Source organism: Cygnus atratus, chromosome 3 (assembly GCF_013377495.2).
Source record: "Cygnus atratus isolate AKBS03 ecotype Queensland, Australia chromosome 3, CAtr_DNAZoo_HiC_assembly, whole genome shotgun sequence".
Lineage (NCBI taxonomy): Eukaryota > Metazoa > Chordata > Aves > Anseriformes > Anatidae > Cygnus > Cygnus atratus.
The window spans coordinates 84497430-84517954 of NC_066364.1; the positions used below are offsets into that span (position 1 = coordinate 84497430).

The 20525-nt window shown below is 36.3% G+C and overlaps 1 protein-coding gene across 4 annotated transcripts in view; it reads right to left on the reverse strand.

The window, feature by feature from the left end:
* AHCTF1 (AT-hook containing transcription factor 1) overlaps positions 1 to 20525 on the reverse strand; it is a 49251-nt gene that overhangs the window by 16337 nt on the left and 12389 nt on the right. For all 4 annotated transcript variants that reach the window (XM_050709553.1, XM_035564634.2, XM_050709554.1 and 1 more), the window contains exons 6-21: positions 19988 to 20104; positions 18634 to 18718; positions 14013 to 14163; positions 9409 to 9541; positions 9139 to 9320; positions 8604 to 8665; positions 7509 to 7637; positions 5989 to 6079; positions 5808 to 5897; positions 5500 to 5640; positions 4646 to 4750; positions 3798 to 3891; positions 2413 to 2536; positions 2238 to 2294; positions 964 to 1110; positions 51 to 238 (exon numbers count right to left, since the gene is read on the reverse strand). In XM_050709553.1, the coding sequence (XP_050565510.1) occupies positions 51 to 238; positions 964 to 1110; positions 2238 to 2294; positions 2413 to 2536; positions 3798 to 3891; positions 4646 to 4750; positions 5500 to 5640; positions 5808 to 5897; positions 5989 to 6079; positions 7509 to 7637; positions 8604 to 8665; positions 9139 to 9320; positions 9409 to 9541; positions 14013 to 14163; positions 18634 to 18718; positions 19988 to 20104 (1896 nt within the window). The remainder of the gene's footprint in view (positions 1 to 50; positions 239 to 963; positions 1111 to 2237; positions 2295 to 2412; positions 2537 to 3797; positions 3892 to 4645; positions 4751 to 5499; positions 5641 to 5807; positions 5898 to 5988; positions 6080 to 7508; positions 7638 to 8603; positions 8666 to 9138; positions 9321 to 9408; positions 9542 to 14012; positions 14164 to 18633; positions 18719 to 19987; positions 20105 to 20525) is intronic.

A 20525-nucleotide genomic window follows, 5' to 3' on the forward strand; every position in this document is an offset into this window, starting at 1 on the left:
CCACCTTTCACCACACTTGAATATTAACATGGTGGGGTATATTTCTTTACCTGTTGGACAACAACACAGTGAGGAAAAGCTGCACTTCGCTACTGCTTGAGACTGATGGCTTCATCATCTGCATGTATCTGAGGGCTCGCCTATGCTCTCCTTGGCACATGAGGGATTGAATAATTCTCATATGTTGCCATGACACAGTTTTGATTGTAGCTGGATGAAATAGAAGGGCCAATGAATTCTGTAGAAGTTAGAAATTATGTTTATTAAAATAGATAATAATCACTCATGCAATAAAAGCACTCAAAGCTTCCAAAGTAATGGTGAATGTGTATTAGATAATTTTAAATGACTAGTACTAATGAAATACTTGATACAGGAAATGTAAATAAAAATGTTTAAGCATTTGCACACAAAAAAATGTTAGCCATACAGAACTAAGTGTTTTAAAAGGACTTTAACTTGCACATTTCTAGGTTGATAAAAAGTACTATTTGTGTACAGAAATTTGGTAACTACATTATTGAAATGTTATTATCCCAGATTATATTAACATAATGAAAGGCAAAGGACAAACTTCAGTATCAGAAAGAACTTGAATAAGGTTCAAAAGTCACCTTTGCAATCTTCTGCCTCAAATCTTACTGTTATGATCAGTTTTAGTATTTCAAATACCCAAAACATTGTTTTTGAGAAACTGTTCAACAGCTAAAAATGACTTAAACAAATGGCTTTGAAAATTTAAACAAGCATTATTAATGTTGATTTCTTCTGTAATCAATTTCCCATCAAAGTCATAAAAACCAAATTTCAATGCATAATTTATTGCTGAAAGCATTGTAACAGTATTACAATAAAGCTTCTGGTCTTTTATTATCTGTTACTAGCTCAGCACCAATTAAAAAATCTTTTTAATTTATAGCTTTGTACTGTAATGTATGCCTAATTAAACTGTAACATACTTACTTCATAATCATTGTGATCCAGAAGCCAAAAACCTTGAATAAGCCTAACAAGACCCCAGGGGATAGCAAAAACAGTTGGGAAGGAGTCAATTGAAGTTTCTGTTTTATTTGGAACGGAATGCATGATATCTAGCAGCAAGTAAATTGTCTGATATCAAGTATCTGATTAAGGCAAATATATTTGTAAGAGTAAAAATTTATCGCATTACATTTAAAAAAATTGTAATGCGATGAGAACCTAAGTGTTAGAAAGCAGAAAAATAGTAATGGATTAGTCTTGCCATTTTAAACTATTATAATCCAAAGACAGCCAAATACTAAACCACAAAATTGCATTCTGAGTACATAACCAGGAAGAAATACTCTGATTTCTGTAAGGTATTCAAAAAACGTTAACTTTAGATATTTAAATACCTCAGCTTTAAAGTCAGATCACTGTTTAGTCAGAAGAGCTACCAGCTGGACATTCAAAACACTGAAACACCCAAGGCTTACAAATTCCCTGGTGTTGGTTTATTTCCTCATTTCCAGAGCATGCAAAACAAGGTAAATCCTTACGAAACGTATTAGTTCTCAGTGAAAAAATCTGACTTTAAAACAGCATGATTTTTTGGTAATGCCCTTTTCTCTTTCTAACATGTTTTTAGGAACATACTCCAAGTCAGCTCTGACGTACAACAGCTTTTAAAACACTTGAACTCTCTAGGCTCCCCTCTCTGTCTGGTTAGGCAAGAAAGCAACTCTATATTTCAGCAGCTTAAATATTAAGTTTCTGCACAGTGACTTTTCCCTTCTCTCTGTTTATTACTCTGTGTGCTTGCACTTACAACAGAACAAAAGCAATCACTGTTAGCTGTGCTGGTGGGAAAAAAAAAGAAGAAAGGTACTGATAAGCTTCTGTTACAATTCCTTTTGCTCTGAAGAAGCACTTTTTGCGCATCATACTAGGAAGTTGTCATTTACTACAGATATGGCTGCTTTAAAAAAATGCATTTAAATTTTAAGAAAAGCTATGTTTTTCTTATCATCTTCAAAATTCTTTAGTACACCTGTTTGCTCATACCAGAAACGACTTTGCAACAAAGCATAAAAAAATCCACAGTACAGAGAAGTAAAACAATGCTTCTGATTACCACTTAATTCTGAACTAAATTTTTTCACACTTGCATTGTGTTTGAAGCGTAAATTAAAAAGTGCTATTAGGCACCCAAGTAACATTTAAGAACATTTATGTGCACATACTGAAAGCAAAACAGAAATAAATAAAAAGGATACAATTGCATGTTTGTGGTTTTCTTCAATGTTTTCTAACAAATAGAGATCCAGCAGTGCCTGAAACGAGAAATTTAAAGTTTTTAAAGAAAAAAAACCTCCAATCCTCCAGAAGTCATTTGCTTGTGTGTGCTTTTTGTTGTTGTTGATTTGTTTTTTAAAGGAGTATAACACTCACATGTAAACTAACAGGTGGGTATTTCCCAGTTCCTCCTTCATCTCTCTGCCACAGTTTCTCAACTTGTTCTCCTAACTGGGAAACCATTCCATCAATCATCAAGCAGTCAGAATCCCATTTTCCTCTGGAACAAAAAGTAACAAGGATTTGGACAGAGTAGATCACTAATTCTGATGTTTCAATTTAAGAAAAAAAATAAACCACCAACTCTTCTAAAGCAAAGAAAGCAAACAAACATACAAAGCTGTGAATATCACTTGAAATATACATGCAAATATGTGAGTTGGTTGAGAAATGTTCAGTAAGTTCTATTCAATTATTATAGGAACTGAAAACAAGAATCTTAAAAGAAGTTTTATTAAGCTAAAAGCTGCAATGACCCTTTAGTTTTGAGGCTGTTTCAGGCTGTGTTACTTGCCATACTAAAGGAACCGTAAACAAAGTGCCAAAAATAAATCCTCCTCATACTATCTAAAAGAAGAAATTTAACAGTATCAAAATACCACAACTTCTTAACATCTATACAAAACCTCAAACTGAGTGTTGCAATATAGCAACCGATACACAACTTAATGAAAATTTCGCATTTTGTTTTCAGTATCTCTCTTTTGTTACTGAAAAATGAGGGTTGGAGTTAGATGATGTTTAAGGTCCCTTCCAACCCAAGCCATTCTATGAAATACTGTTATTTTCAGAAAGCTGGACATACAGGTAAATTTTAGTACCATCATAAGCAGCATATACGTTTCTACAGACACACCATTACAATTATGTATGTCTGAACTTTTTAAAATTACATTATTCCATAGACCATCAGTCTTCTACTGACTGTTTCTGCCCTTTAATTTCCCCAATGATCAAAAGCAAAAAAAAAAAAAAGTGATTTTTATCCAATAGCTAGTACTATGCTAGGTATGTCAACTACAAGTAATTCTGATTATCTTATTAAAGCACACAAATGTACTTGTGAGTAGGAGACTTAGGCCAATACAATTATTACCATCTATTACCAGTCAAAAACAGAAATGTTTTTTCATTTATTTTCAAAAACACGCTTTATTCTATGTCCAAAATAGTTGTTTTGTGAGTATTGTGTTTTGCAGTTGAAATTTATTTAAAAAAGAAAATGACAAGAACAATAAACATAACTATTTCCTCATCATTTTCCCTTAAACTATAAAAAAACAAGGACTGGTAGCAAGCAGAAGTATACACACACATTTTAGCACAGGAAAGTAACCTCTGTATTCAACAGAACACGTGCATCACAGAATTGACTACTGCTGACATTAAGCACAGCAAATACAACTGTTGATATCAAAGCTATTCACTTTCACTTCTGAATTTTCCGTGGAAATGTTCCAGAATTCTCTGGTAAACTTTACCTTGATAAACGCTCAAGTTTCTGTCGATGACCAGCATAGTAGCTCTGAATCAGAGGATAATTGTAGAAAGGTCTAGACAAGTGCATATCATCATCTGCAGGCAGTAAAGCAAGAACAAGTTAAAGTAGTATTGTATTAAATTTAAACAGAAGGTCATAAAAGCTAAACATCAAGAAGCATAAGCAAGCCTTCGGCTTTGAAAGAAACTTTGTTTCTGCCTTTACTAGAACAGAAGGCACAAGACAATTCCTTCTGGTCTCCACTGTCACTTGAAGTTTGCAGTTGATATAAAATTCAGAACATATACTGTAAGCTAATAACAGTAAAGTCACCTATTAAAAAAATCTCAAAGGGAGCGTCTTTTTAAAATATATAGTGTGAGCATTTTAAGACTATTCAGACTGACAATTAAATTTATATTCCATATGAATACAGAATTATTGCCAATGCTTCCCCTCCCCCCCCCCAAGCAATAAAAAGGTTCAAAACTTGCAGGTAATGCTTTTATTGTTTAAAAAAAAAAAAAGAATTACAGTATTAGTTGTTTAATAGTAATTTGTTTAAAATACTAGATATTTCATGTTTTTGACCCAAATTACCTCCTTGAAGTCAAAGGCCTATTGCTATTTTTAAGAGAACATGCAGGAAAGAAACTGGTTGCATTATTCTACACTATGCATTTGAAAAAACAGTGGAATCTATTTCACCAACAGAACTTCAGCATACACTATCACTGAAACAACACTATTTGTTATTGATGAAACATTTACAAGACTGTGGCTAAAAACATGTTTGCAGGAATCACTGGACAGTTTCCTTGTTACAAATGTATTACAGTTGAAGCTTACCTAAACCCTCTGGAAGGAGACTGGATCGACAGAACCAGATGACTACTTGTGCATACAAAGAAATGAGGCTAGTTACCATCTGCTTATTTGTCAAGTCTGTAACACCTTAAAAAAAAAAACAAAAATTTTTTTTAAACAAACTCCAGAATACTAAGTAGAAAGCATCAAAACAATATGGTAGAAATCTCTGTATCACTTTCTTATTTGAGGAAAAAACCACAATCATCACAACAACAAAAAATAATGCTCTGCAAAGCACGAGATTTACTAAAAGGTTAGAATTTAAAAAAATAAATTTAAAATCGACTCTATACTACTGAATACACTCATAAGACTTTTTTTTTTCCATACAACAGTGATTTTTAATATGGCAAAGGAAAGGAGCTCTATTTTTTTCAATATGCCACAATTTATAATATAAAAACCTGCAGAAACTTCAGCAACTTTTCTTTTAACAAGTTACTCATCTATGCTTCCTTTATAATTTGTAATGAAGTATTTGTATACAACTGTGAGTTGCTAGCTAAGAACTGAAGAGAATAATTTTAAGCATTACCATATATATAATTGTTGTAGTTTCAATCTAGTTGCTTACATAGCTTCTTGCTGAATGTAACCTCCCTTACTCACTTGCACAAAACTCCAGAACAAAGCGTTTCCCTGAACAGATGCATATTAAGCGGTAGTCACAATTTCTCACTCAGAGCTCTTCTCCTACCTAGACTTGACTGTCTTCTGAGCATCAAAACCAACAAAAACTCACGTTTCCACAACTACAACCCAAGTGTCATTCCGAATGAGAATCTGAACTTAACAATAGAACATATGAAAGATTTAGTAATACTGTTACAAACCTTTTTCAGTAAGCTCTTGTGCTTCTGCTAGGAAACAGTTTAAGACTGTGCTAAGGTTGCTCAAAACCAACTGGCAGTGCTGAAGAGACTGTATTGTTTGTGGGTCAATGAAGTTGCAGGAGCCATCGAACAGTGGAACACCTTTTCAAGAATAAATATTAAATTATTAGCCTATAGAGTGATTCCAAACAAGAATTTCAAAGTACATTTAAAGACCTTTGTACAATATCATATAGAGTCAGATTATTTAATATGCTCAATTCAAAAGGGTAATTTTATGATTGCAAAATGACTACAGTAATACTCACAGATTTGGTCAAATTCATCTTTTGTATAAATCACTTTGTTCCACGTCCACTCAAGAACAAACCGTAAACTAGCAGCAGAACTTGGCTGCTCTTTAAAAAACAAAAAGAACAAAAAGGAATGAATGACCGAACAACTTAAAACTCAAAAATATAAAAACAAAATCAACATAAGATGTATTACCTTCAGATGTCCAATGTTTAATGCATCCAGTCAGAAGTTCTAAAGAACTTGTCTGGACAGCAGCTGACAATACAGCTTCTAGTTGCTCCTCCTAAATATAACAGGCAAAATAAAATGATTGTCTTACATACTTGTGATGTCTGAACCATCAATAATAACTGTTTCTAAGTGTAAACTCATATAGACACCAAAAGGTCTTTTAGTGCATACTCAACTAATTCCACATCCCTTTTCTTAATTCTAATCACAGGCTTGTTGGTTTGAGGAACACATTAGCTTTTCCTCTGATATTTCAACTTACTAATTCTAACCTTTATTTGCATGCCTCTGCATTATAGTCTTAATTTACTGAGCTCCAATTAACTATTTTTGGTAACATCCTCTGCTAATATCCATTACGCATTTTGTGCGTGTAAGTTTTCCATCAGGAATGCATTAATATGCAATGTTTGCACTAGAAGCAGTGAAGCTAAGGTCAAGCTGCTTTCTAGACTATGCAGACATGAGGCAGTTTCAACATCAGAACATAAAGCCATAATTTTCTAAAATGATAGAAAAGAAGTGAAATGTAAATTTTAATAGATTTAGATTTTATTTTAAGCTGTTCAAAAAATTGCATTATAATGTAGTGGTAATCATTTAGAAGGATAACAGCTATGCACAGAAATAAAATATTAAGGGGTATTTTATTGCAGCTGGTCCTCTGATACTTCAAGTGAAACGATCCTTCATATCATTTTACTGAGTTTACTCTTAGTTTGTGTTTGTTTTTTTTTTTTTTAGAACACATTCAAAACTATGCTTCCCTTCTAGGTAAAATCATTATGATTAAAGCAATCTCTGCACATTAGAATAAACATGGGACATTTCCATCTTTTTTTTGGAATTGTTTCAGACAAGGAAACACAACAAAGAATACTTCAGTGGCAAACAAAACTCTAAACCAAGCTTCTTGACCATAACCCTGAAATTTGTCTTAACTAACATCCAAAAGAAACCCCTGCTCAAATTACAAGTCTGAGTGATATTTTCACAATTCAACAATGATTATTAAAAAAAAAAAATCCCCTAATTATTTCCAACCTGTAGTTGACATCAAAACATCAATTTTGAATTTAAGACTATACATCATGCTTGCAAAATAAACAGTCTAAAGGCCAGGTCAACTTGACGAGAAATTTCCTTCAGCTGCCAGACTGTTTAAAATTGTTTTTTGCCCCAACATACCTCCCCGAACCTGGTGAAAAATGCAAGAGACTAGAAGATGAGGGCAGTAGGAGGACTGCCCTCCCCTGCCTGTTTATCACAACAGTTCCCTTTCTCATGAAACACTTCAGATGACAGAAAGGTTGGTGTACTGCAAATGGAACACCTATGAAAGAGGGGGCTGCAAACACTGTAGTGGGATAAAGCAGATAAAAAGCAGTGGGTGTCAAGTTATCAGGTCTTAGAGTTTCCACAGCCCTGTCACACAACATGGATGTACTTCCTCCCACTCCTGATTCCTGATAAGCACTCACCTGACTCAGACTGGATGGCTGGACGTCAACTAGTCTTGGAGACAACAAGCCAGCTATAAGACACCTATTGTAGCTATCACAAATGGCTTCACTTATTGAAGGACCAGATTTCTTTAAAAAATTCAAGGTCTGAAACATCAATCAAAAATTACAGATTAAGACATCATTGTTATTTAACCATTACGGTTCTAAATAATCATTGAAAAAAAATAAGTTTTGACAAACTACCAGCAAGGTTGCATCAGTAATATGCTTTAGGTTAACGATCTGAGTATTACTATGTAGTCTTAAAGATGGAAGCCAAACTAACAGTTACAGTTTATAAAAATCCTGTTCAACACAAATCAGCCCTTACAATATTTTATCTAGATATTTTCTAGCTTCTTTATGTTGACCTTTCCTTTTCCTTAATCACTGAAGCAAAATACATCCTATATAAATGAAAACTAACACATTTTTAAATCACATTTTGGAAGATCCTTTCCATGGTTGTTTGTGCTGAAGCTGATCAAGGAGTTCTGTGGGATGGTGTTCTTTAATTCTTAAGTATTTACCTGTGTGCAATAAGATATGTAACTACTTATGTTGTAAATATTTAGCGAGCTGAAAAAAAAAATGACTTCTTACAATTTGTGTGGTGGCTCAGAAGTTATTACTTGTCCAAGTTTGGAAGAAAAAAAAAGACATTAAATCATTTTTTTTTTTTTTTTTTTTTTTTTTTTTTTACACTTTCTCTACTCTCCATCTTCCTGTTTCAAGTTAATAACAGATGAAAACCACCCTGACTGATGTATCGATCAAGAAGCAACAGCCTTCCCTGACTTCTACAAGATTGTTGTTCTTGTTCCTAAGAACAACTTTCTTTTCTGGACATCAAATCCTTCATCATGCTCACGAGTAGTCAATGGCAGTTTTCAGTCCCCAAAGTAGATCTAAAACATAACCATTTGCTTAAAACTGGCAGGATGCAGTTGCAATTCTGTGAGCGGGTGGGCAGGATAAACACAAAATAGCCTGATGCTGAAAACAGTGCAATAGAAAAACAGAAAATGTACGCTTCTTGACATTCGCCATGAAGATACGATAAAAGATCACCTCCTTCTGGAAGCCAGTGCAAGTCATGTGAACAACTCCAGAGTTCAGCAAGCACGTACCATCTGCAGAAACAAAGAATGTTTGTTAAAATTCTATACTCTCACCATTTCATTACGGCCAGTTTACATTTTTAACACAGCAATATATCTGGAAGTATGTGAGTATCCCCCCCCCTTTTTTTTTCTTCTTTTTTTTTTTTTTTGCCAGGTCACTTACAAACATTTAAAAAATATTATTACTGCACATATAAATTTTATCTCTAGCGTTACTGTTGTTGGAAGACCTTCAGCTTAAAGTAATTTGATTTTATAACCATCACGAATTCACAGGCTATGTTACATAAGCACGGAAACCCCAAAATGTCTCTGGCGTGTTACACAATATTAAGTACCTTGTTGGTACAGCATAATCATAGGTTGGGTTTATGGTTTTTTTGTTGATTTTTAAAGTGACAAACATTGAAAAAGAGAACCAGTAAATGACATTTGACCTCAATTCTTAAACTTATCCCTATTAAACACAGTGAAATACCTACCAAAGTTATAGGTACTTGGATTAAAAAACTGCTCAGGCGGTGGATAAGAAGGAGGAACTCCACGACTTAAACTCCGCTCGTGTACCAGAATATCCAAAATGAGGTTTGGAGAAGTCATACTTATTACAGTATCCAATGACCATAAGGCAAAATATGGGCAATTATGAAGGAATTCTTCTGGCCTTTAAGGAAGCAAATAAATAATTTCAATACTAACATTCAAATTAAGTTATTTGTAAGGACACTGAAAACAATGTAATAAAAATCTACCTTAGTGAATCGGGCATTTGAGCATGATACCAGCGATTAATGTCAAATACACCCAAATAAGTAGATGGCTTTCCCTGACCATATGTATTCACTTGCCAGCTGAAGATTGATACACTGGTGTCAGGAGATATTACTGTAAAAGACAAGAAATTGTGTCTCAGTAGTAGAAAATATTATATTTTTGATATTTTTAAAGCATCTCTTTCCATTTTAATTCTTTTGTATCACTCATGAAAGACAACACCTACTAAAAATAAAAAAATTGCTAGGATAGCATATTTCTCTGTGACAGATTAGTCATACTGCCCCTTTTTCTTGTTAAGACTGTATCAGTTCTAATCAAAATCAAATATATAATTGTTAGGTAATTAAGTTTTCCGTATATTACTAATTGAGATATTTGGCTTGATAAATACTTTACTAAAAATATGCTAGGAACATACATATTGCTACTTTTAGAAACTTTTTTCTTTTTTTTTTTTTTTTTAAAGACAAGTTTTTAGAATGAACCCTTCTCAGAAATACATGACAAGTGGAGAAAATCCCAAATGTTTATTAGATTTCAACATACTGTTTATAGAGGATGGCATCACAATTAGAAATGCAAGTTACCATTTCAGGAATAAATCAAAGATAATAAACAGAAATAGCCTTGCAAGATCATGCAAATGTTTTCTCTGTAACATCGGACGTAAGTCCAGTAAAAAAAAAAAAGAGTGGGGAGAGAAGAAGAGGACAAGGGAGTAACACAATCAAAACAAAAAGCTTTGAAAATTATCACCGCAACAGTCTCAAAGATATGGACAGCGCATAACTGATTTTGTAAGCCCAGATATGTATCTTTAATTTCTATAAGATAATGGAAGAAGTGCCAAGAGGGTGTTGTTCTTTGGTTTTTTTAACTGCACATGTGGACACAAAGCTATTAGTAAAGAGCTTATAGGTGTAGGAATCCATTAGCTCTAGAGGAAAAAATGGACAGGCAGATGCAGAGAGGTGCAGAGAGACAGAGAGGGTCTTGTGGGAGATGTGGCAATTGGCGGCCGTCTCGGTCACAGTGACCATGAAGTGGTTGAGTTCAGAATCTATGGTGACAGAAGGAAAACTGCCACCAAAACTTCAGCCCTGGATATGGGGAAAGCAGACTTCAGGCTGCTCAGGGAATTAGTCAGCAAGGTCCCCTGGGAAACTGCTTTCGAAGGCACTGGTGTCCATCAGCGTTGGTCCATCTTTAAGCACTGCCTCCTAAAAGCACAAGATCAGGCGATTCCAAAATACCAGAAGTCAGGCAAGCGGGGCAGAAGGCCGGCCTGGCTGACCAGGGAACTTCTACTGGAGCTAAGGCAAAAAAAGAAAGTGTGTGGCTGCTGGAAGGAGGGTCAGGCGACGATGAAGGAATATAGGGATGCTGTTCGTGTTTGTAGGGAGAAAATTCGCGTGGCCAAAGCCCAACTAGAGTTGAAGCTGGCCATGTCTGTGGGAGACAATAAAAAAGGTTTTTTTAGATATGTGAACTGAAAAAGGAGAACCAAAGAAAACGTAGGTCCGCTACTAGATGGGGAAGGTCTCCTCACAGACAATGACATAGGCAAAGCAGGACGTTTAACGCCTTCTTCACCTCTGTCTTCAACGCTGATGATGGGCTTCGGGACCCAGGGTACCCTGAGCTGGAGGACCATGACGGTGGGAATGACAAACTCCCAACTGACCCTGAACGTGTGCGGGATTTGCTGCTCCACCTGGATCCATACAAGTCCATGGGTCTGGATGGGATTCGTCCCTGGGTGCTTAAAGAGCTGGCTGACGTCATCGCGGGACCTCTCTCAATTATTTTTCAATGGTCTTGGGAATCTGGAGAGGTCCCATTGGACTGGAAGCTGGCAAATGTTGTGCCAATTTTCAAGAAGGGTAAGAAAGAAGACCCTAGCAATTACAGGCCTGTCAGTCTCACGTCAGTGCCTGGTAAAATTATGAGAGGATGATCCTTGAAGTTACTGAAGCGCACCTGGGGGACAATGCAGTCATTGGTCCCAACCAACATGGGTTCATGAGGGGTAGGTCCTGCCTAAAAAATTTGATTTCCTTTTATGATAAGATCACCCATCTAGTCGATCAAGGGAAACCAGCTGTTGTGATCTTTTTGGACTTCAGCAAAGCTTTTGACACGGTTTCCCATAGGATCCTACGGGACAAAATGTCCAGCATACAGCTAAACAAAAACATCGTACGATGGGTGAGCAATTGGCTGACGGGCAGGGCTCAAAGGGTTGTGGTAAATGGGGCCACATCTGGCTAGCCGATGGTCACTAGTGGGGTCCCTCAAGGCTCCATTTTAGGGCCAGTCCTCTTCAATGTTTTTATAAATGATTTGGATGTAGGACTAGAAGGTGTTCTGAGCAAATTTGCCGACGACACTAAACTTGGAGGAGTTCTGGACTTGGATGAGGGTGGAAAGGCCTTGCAGAGAGATCTGGACAGATTGGAGAGCTGGGCGATCACCAACTGCATGAAGTTTAACAAAAGCAAGTGCCGGGTCCTGCACCTGGGACAGGGCAACCCTGGCTATACGCACAGACTGGGCAACGAGACGCTGGAGAGCAGCCCCGCAGAGAGGGATCTGGGGGTTGTGGTTGACAGCAAGTTGAATATGAGCCAGCGGTGTGCCCTGGCAGCCAGGAGGGCCAACCGTATCCTGGGGTGCATCAAGCACGGCATGGCTAGTCGGTCAGGGGAAGTGATTGTCCTGCCCTCCTCTGCGCTGGTGCGGCCTCACCTCGAGTACTGTGTGCAGTTCTGGGCACCACAGTACAAAAAGGACATGAAACTGTTGGAGAGTGTCCAGAGGAGGGCGACGAAGATGGTGAAGGGCCTAGAGGGAAAGACGTATGAGGAGCTGCTGAGGTCACTGGGCCTGTTCAGCCTGGAGAAGAGGAGGAAGATGAGGGGGGACCTCATCGCAGTCTACAACTTCCTCACGAGGGGGAGTGGAGAGGCAGGTGACCTATTCTCTGTTATCACCAGCGACGGGACCTGTGGGAACGGTGTGAAGCTGAGGCAGGGGAAGTTTAGGCTGGGCATCAGGAAGAGGTTCTTCACCAAGAGGGTGGTTGCACACTGGAACAGGCTCCCCAGTGAAGTAGTCACTGCACCCAGCCTGTCTGAATTTAAGAAGCATTTGGACTGTGCACTTAGTCACATGGTCTAAACTTTTGGGCAGACCTGTGCGGTGCCAGGAGTTGGACTTGATGATCCTTATGGGTCCCTTCCAACTCAGGATATTCTATGATTCTATGCAGATATAGGTCTGAACAGAAAGAAAAATATCCAAATAACAGTCCTAAGAAATAAAGAAAATGATCTTATTGTTCAAAGCAGAGAGCAGAAACAGTATCTGGAGGGATAAAAGACTGAGTAGTATTACACAAATCACCACGCTCTACATTGCCATAGCATGTCAGCAAGCATAAAGCAAACCTATTTTTTTTCCTAAAGAAGTTCCATTCTATAATCTTGCAGCTGCCAGTACCAACGTATTCATCTTTGGGCCTAAAACAGACCAAAGACACTAAAAAGCACTTTTAAAGTAGCCAGAAAAAAATCATTACTGATTAGCATGTCACAAATAATAATTAATTCCTGCAAGCCTGCATCAACCAATTTTAAGTATTTTAACAAACTTAGGAAAAGCAAATTCACTTTTTCATAAAACTTTAATGTTCCCATTACTAAAAGAAAATATTTTTTAAACATGTCTTTACTTCTTCAAAGAATGAAAGTGAGCTGTAGCATTCAATGCCAAATAATTTTTACCTGATTTGTTTGTCTAAAGCGCATCTTACTCCCTCAAAAAGACTGCCTCCTGCAGGCAAATACCTTTTATTTTGTTAGAACAATAAGTATTTTTTTTCTTGAACAATTCTGCTTTTTATTTAAACAAATCAATGGCATTAATTCTCATGGCACACTGAAGCTCCCCTTAAAAGCATTATTCCTTTCCGATTTAATACAACAAGCAGCTTGGCTACTTTCAGGTATTGATACTTAGATAACAAAGATGAATCATGAATTTGACAGCTGAACAGTACTGTAACAGTTTAAATTGAAAACTGGCTGAAGAAATGCAGAAAGAAAGGGATTATTGAACTTTTTTTTTGTTTTTATTTTGCTAACAGCTATGACATCTACTACTTTTAAGAACAAGTAATCTTTTCCTTCCACTGAATTTAAAATTTATCTTACACATTTGAGTCTTCCTTGAACACTGTCAGCAGGTCAAACTTATTAAAGACCAGCACTGTGCTTTAATAAACAATGTCCAAAGTACTTTTTACCTGCAAGTTTTAAAAATGGCTAAGTGTCAAATATTTTTTTAAAAAAAGAAATGCACAATTTCTGACTTTACGAAATTCACTCAATACCAGATTGATGCACTGTCCATTTCCATCTTTAAATGTAACTTAAGCACCCCATTTTTCTTTTTAGATAAGCCGAACAGGTTATTCTATACAGATATTTAACTTTCAGACCGTGGGTACAGAACATTCATTGTTCAGATTCCAAAACCATTCCTTTTGGAATAACCAAACATGGACATCACAACAAACCTTCGTTAACGCTATCCTCTCTGTCAACGTGGTTGCGAAATTTCTCTACAGTCTGACAGCTGAGTAATTTAGTATTGCTGCTCTGTCCTCTCAAGGGAAAGGCTCCACCTGTGAGATCTAAACTGTACCTTTCATCACAATATTCAAAGCCCTGGGGAAAAATAAGAGAAGAGAGAAATAAGGTCATTTTGAAATGAAAATATACATTACACCTAAATCAACTCTACATATCTACATATAATACAGATGTGATGTTGTGTATTTCCCACTAGATTATTTCCAATAGTAAATAGAAATTACATCTGATCTGCAAGCAAATTTTAAAAAAAGTAAAATCATAGTGGGTAAAATTGGTTATAAATACTTTCCCCATTTTCAAAGCACAGCATTTCTCTAACATTATTCAGTTGTAAAAATGTTTTGCAGAATTTCTTCCAAACTCAAGGGTTTGTTACAGATCTAAATAGGTATCTACAAATAGATACCTGAAATAATGCAATACAGATGCAAACAAAGTTCTTTGCTCCATGCCTTGATTACAGAACCCATGAAATTAGAGAAGTTACGGCATCACAGCAGCTAAAGTTCTTTATTTATTATTAATATTAACTATAAGCACACCAGAGATACAGAGATAATAGAGATATTAATTATAAGCACACCACTAGAGTGAACACACATCCCCCTGGAGTAGCTATGAGAAATTTCGTACTGATTAACAATCTTGTATCAAGCCATATAAGCTCCTACTAGCCCCTCCTCTAATCTTGTCAGACTAATGGATGAAATATCCCTTGGTTCCTTCACCAAGCACAGCCAACAGCAGCAAAGGAAAACAGAGATGAAATGGGGTACAAATGAACAACACATCTAGGATCACAAATTATTTCAGAATGGGCAAACTACTTAGACGTATTCAGAGGTTCAACACAGTCCTGCTGCAGTTTCTGATAGCATCATTTTCTAAAGTAAGCATTAACTGAAATACTGTCTTTCCAAATGCAGCATTGGTTCAAACTGTCTGCCGTGAAACACATCAATGTGTGTATTGTGGACAAGCAACAGCTCCACAACTTCAAAACAAACAAGAAAACACCATAAATAAGGAATGCCAAAACACAGAAACAATCCTAAAACCCAAACAAACAAACCAATCCCAAAATCAATTCTACCAGATTCTACCCAAGTTTCCTAAGCTTTTAGAACTCTGAAATGAGCTGGAACAAAACAATACAGTCTCACATGGCACATCTAATTCATCTCGCCTCAGAAGAGGCCAACTTTCTCTTTGAAGAAATACTACAAATAAATATCAAAACTGTCTTTAAAAAAAAAGTCTTTAATTACTAAAAAGAAAAATGCTAAAATTTACCTTGAAGTATGCACAGTCCATTCTATCAAGTAACTTCAGAAATAATAGACACACAGACAGATGAGAAAAATATAAAAGGTCTCCCTGAAAAACTAGCACAAAGCCTAATTAAATCTCACTTCTATTATGGAGGGAAACTATCCAAACCATTTCTAATAAAACGTTTCCCTGAAAAAAAAGTTCACCATTCCTGAAGTTTGTTTTATCAAATAAACTACTGAAACTACATAAGCCTGCTAGAGATGAATTTTAACTGCTGGAAAATTCTGCTGTTAGATCACAGAATCACAGCATGGCTGAGGTTGGAAGGGCCCTCTGGAGGTCATCTGGTCCCAATCCCTGATCAAGCAGGGCCATCTGGAGGTGACTGGAGGACAGAACTGTGAGTAGTTACCAGAAAGAGCCGCTAAATGAATCCAACTGATTTTCAGAAAATCTAAAATATGCTCATAACAGCAATTATCATTGTGCTTAGGCCCAAGTCCTTTTCGTACCTTTCTGTGCATGCATCTGGATGTTTTAAAGGAAACTGCTAATCAAAATCATCGGGACTTCTCGAATATAACTTTTCTACATTATTTCAGAATCAAACATCTATGCAGCCAGGTTAAAGGGTACTATTCCCTTTGACTTGAGATTCCAGATCTTGAAGCGTAAGAAAAAGGATTGAAAGGTCAAGGGATCTTTTAGTTTATGAAATGATAATTATTTTAACTCAGCACAGAGAAATATCACTGAATATGTGGATACCTCTACTACTTGACATCTTGAGTAACTTCATAAAAGCTAGTTCCTCACAAACTTGGGGGGGGGGGGCGGTGGGTTGGAAGTCAAACAATTCCTGCCCAAGAAAACTTCTGCAGCATAACAGCCCATGCTAATTTTTCCGTTGAGGAAAGCAAATCTATGTTAAGGAATATAGGAAACTGATACAGGAAAGAAATCTTTCATGCTCCTATAAACTCAACTCAATGACCAAAGACCAATAGTATTTTTCTGTTTACTCAAACTTCACCTGGCAAATGGGAACAATTTTCATACCTTCTGCCCCTGAAGATGAACAGGAAACTTGACTCGGACAGCTGTGTAGGCATATCTAAGTATTAAGACCTTCAGAAACTCACTGAGAGCTGTAGTACTGGCTAAAGTGACACTACATGGGTCCCTCGTGACAACTGCAGAGCACACCTCCTTGTCCTGACATGTCTCAGTCTTTTTTAATTTGTTGACAGTAGGTGTTATCACATCTTGGTATGAAGCTGTATGTTTACGTGGTTCACATGGAAGCTAGCTGAAGAAGTCAGCTATCTTTTCTCCCCAGCACGCCCAGCTGTTTAATTCTCTCTTCAACCACCTTGTAAGATTTGTCCCAGTTTCACATTTCCACAACACTTACTGGGAAGCAGAAACAGCATAGGGGTAGAATATCGCAAATCCAGAGAATGGTACCTGATACCTCTTAAAAGAATATGAATGAATTACTTGTTGCAGGGTCTGCAGAAGGTTAAGTGTCTTAAATTAACTACACCACAGTTCTCTCCGGTCACAAGCACGTTATTTTATCGCTCTGCTTATTTTTATTTTTTTTAAAGAGCGTCAACTGGAATTGCTACTGAAACCATTTTTAAAATCTGCTGAACCACTTTGATCCTCTGAGCTAAAAACTGACACTTGTCATGTCTTGTTCAGACAAGTAAGGTGACCAAGACAAAAAACGGCTGAATAGTTAAAGGACCCATATTCTAACATTAAAGCGTTCAGGTAGAACCAAGTAGCCACAAGAGGAATGGACGTAGACAAATTTTTTCCAAAGAAGCACACATAACATGGTACCGCCTCTGCCACTGCCAAGACTGAAGCTAAAAATAACATTTAAAAGAGCATAAAAAACAAAGAAGTACAAAAAATGGAAACAGAGAAAGATTAAAGAAGTTTTCTCCTATCAACCTGCCACGCTGCTTAGAGCACTGCAAGAAATACGGAAGTGAACTGTAGCGAAAGCCCTTTTAAAAACTAAAAACCCAGTAAGGGTGTGTTCTGTTCCTCTAAAGCAAGGTATATTAATATCATAACAACAAAAATCACACAAAAAAAATAAGAGATGGCATCCGTATTTAGAACCTACTGAATCACTTGGAGATATTTATATCTTACCAGCGTGATAGGTAATGCTTTTTAAAGAAACACCACCTTTCCCAATCACCTATACTTAACCTATTCAAAAGCAACATTTACAAATGAGGAAGGAGCTTTGCTGTATATAAGGGAAAAGGTCAGAATTTATACTCAATTTTTGCCTTTGTTCTAAGCAATCAAAGGGCACAGCCCCTATAAAAACAGAGTACCATGACACAAGAATTATAACTATTGAGGACAGTCAATTAAAAAAAAACTAACTATCAAAATAGGAGGAAAGAATTGCTCCAAGTAAGATGACTTGACTTAAAGGAATTTTGGAAGAGATTCAAGCATACAGAATTATGTTTTGCTAGAGACAGTCATTAAACAGATTAATCTTATTTATATCTGTTAGATTTAACCAGCATCGGTATCCAATACCTCACCTATATTTTAAACGCATTATTTTTGGAGCCAGTTTTAACAATTTATATAGACTCTTTTGACCAAATCATACTACTGCTTACTGTATTCACATATTCTGCTGGCTTTAAGAATAGATTTAACAGGAAATCCAATCAAGATGTATAAAGAAGGATCTTTATAGCTACTATGCTTCAGGATCAACACTTAAGACACTATAGGTACATTCCCTTTACAGTCCGGCTGATGAAACACAAAAGAAAAACAACAATATAAAACAAAAGATCAGGAAAGAAAAAAAGATACAATTGTGTATTTTTAAAAAGGGTTACAGACAGAGAAGCTTATTCAAGTCTGCAGTTTGGCTAAACAAACAAAGCTACTCAAAGCCCTTCTTCTCTCACTACACGCCATTAATTTAATGTTTTGGTTAAGGATAATTTTATTTGTAAAACCTGTTTCCTCTTTGGAAATTGAGTTTATAGGAGCTCTTAGCAAATGAATCTAGTTTGAACACATGACATCTGAGTTTAAAATCATATGAATTGTTTTCAAAATGCCTGGACAAAGGTCATGACCAAGAGAAATCAACTAAAGATGGTTGTTTTAGTCAGCTCTGAACTTTGATAGCATTACCCTGCCAACTTAATTGATACTCCCTTAGAGAAAATTCCTGTTGTCATATTTTCACATACACACATATCTTACCTCATACATGACTTGTCCTGATGCCAAGCGTTTTCTGTCACCAAATGCTAACTGCAGCAGATGTAAACTCAAAACATCACCTTCACTGAAAAAGGTACAAATTATGAAATTTGATTAGAAAGCTGCTTTATAGTCCTCGTTATCATTTTTATCAGACCTAGACCAAAGTTTTCTTAATACGGTGCTCTGGCAGAAAAGAAAAATACCACTTCCCTAAACATGACAATAGGTCACATTTAGCTGCTAAAACATAAAGGAGGAAATTTTGACGCTAATAGCTCCACAGCAGCAAATGCTAACCATATAATTTGAAAGCTTCAATATGCTGTATATACTAAAAAATGTTGGAAATAGTTCTTCACAGTGAAGAGTTCTCAATTCAAACTGCTTTCAATTTAAACTTTAAAAGATTGCAACTCTGTGAACAGCTGAGTTGACAAAATAGCTTGCTAATGGTGAAAGATGGATATCTCTCCTTTCCCCTATCACAAAATTTCAGTCCCTCTCTTGCATATACTGCACCCTTCCACATACTGGTTTGTTTCATTAGCCCAGCAGGAAACCATTTACTTTTCTGCTGAACAGGGATGGTATTCTGCCAGATGAGCTGAACTAAACTCATGGAGGTTCCAAAGACTGCTAAAACTGGCAGACGGTCATCAGCAATACTGTGACTCTCCTCCTTTAGGACAGCAGGCTGTTGTATCGGCACATTTAGTGTTCTAGATTTGCAGCCTAAACTGCTTTTAATACCACACTGTGAGTATCAAACAAATCATGAAGCAGTCATCAAGGAACAAAGGAAATAATTATGCATGCAAGCACAAAAATATAGCCACTACTGTTTCACCTTCTTTCTGAAACTCTGAGCAAAGTAGGAACTGCATGAACCCAAGGCTTCCAGAGAACTCTCTAAAAATACAGACACACAGTTCTACAACAGCAATTTCAATAAATGCAGGAAACATCAACAGTCAAAACTAAGAGAAAGTATGTAAAGAAAATGACAGATTTACTAGTGCTCAAATATAGTGGCATTACACACCTAGTTAAATCCCAAACTCAAGAAAACGACTACAACATGATAGTCAATGTTTATTCATTCTCATGGACTGACTTCTTGGAAGTTTCAAACTACAAATGAAAGAAGAAATTTATTCTATAATAAATGGATTTCTGAGGTCATCGTTATTTTAACTAGTAGTTCCTTCTTCACATTTGTTAAAAACTGTAAAAATGGCATTGTAAGCTTAAAACCTTCTGTACTTGAGAAAACACCCTGGATATTTAAACAAAGTAAATATACATATTTTAACTTAATTCAATGAAATATAGAATATATACTTTAATTTACCTTTCTTGCGTAGATTGAACAGCCCACAAGTAGCAACAATTGCGAGGATCATTTTCAGGTTCTTGGAAAGTAACAGCATATACAGGAATCCTTCCTCCTTCAAGTTGAGAGTGGTACCTACAGGTTTAAATAAGAAAAATAAGAGAGGTAAGTCTATCAGCCAAGTTTGCAGAAGAGTATAAGCATCTTCTCAGAAGAGTACCTACATGCTTACTCTCATACTTGCATCTTGAACACGTGATTCAAGGAAGAGACCGCTTTTCAAGGACTAGTCAAGAGGTGAAAAGATTATTGTCTATCAAATGCAATAACCTGTGTTTACTACCTTTGCATAAGACAATTCAAACTAGCTTCTCCTAAACAACTACTTCAATTGCTGGGCAAGAGACAATTCCTACTTTCGTATCTTACTTAAATATAGAACTTAAAGTTCTTCTTTACAAATTTAAAACAGTGCCAAACAGAAGTAGCTTCTTGTTTCTTTACTTGGGCTATGCAGAAAAACATTCTTCTTCCAGACTTCTGAATTTTATTTGTA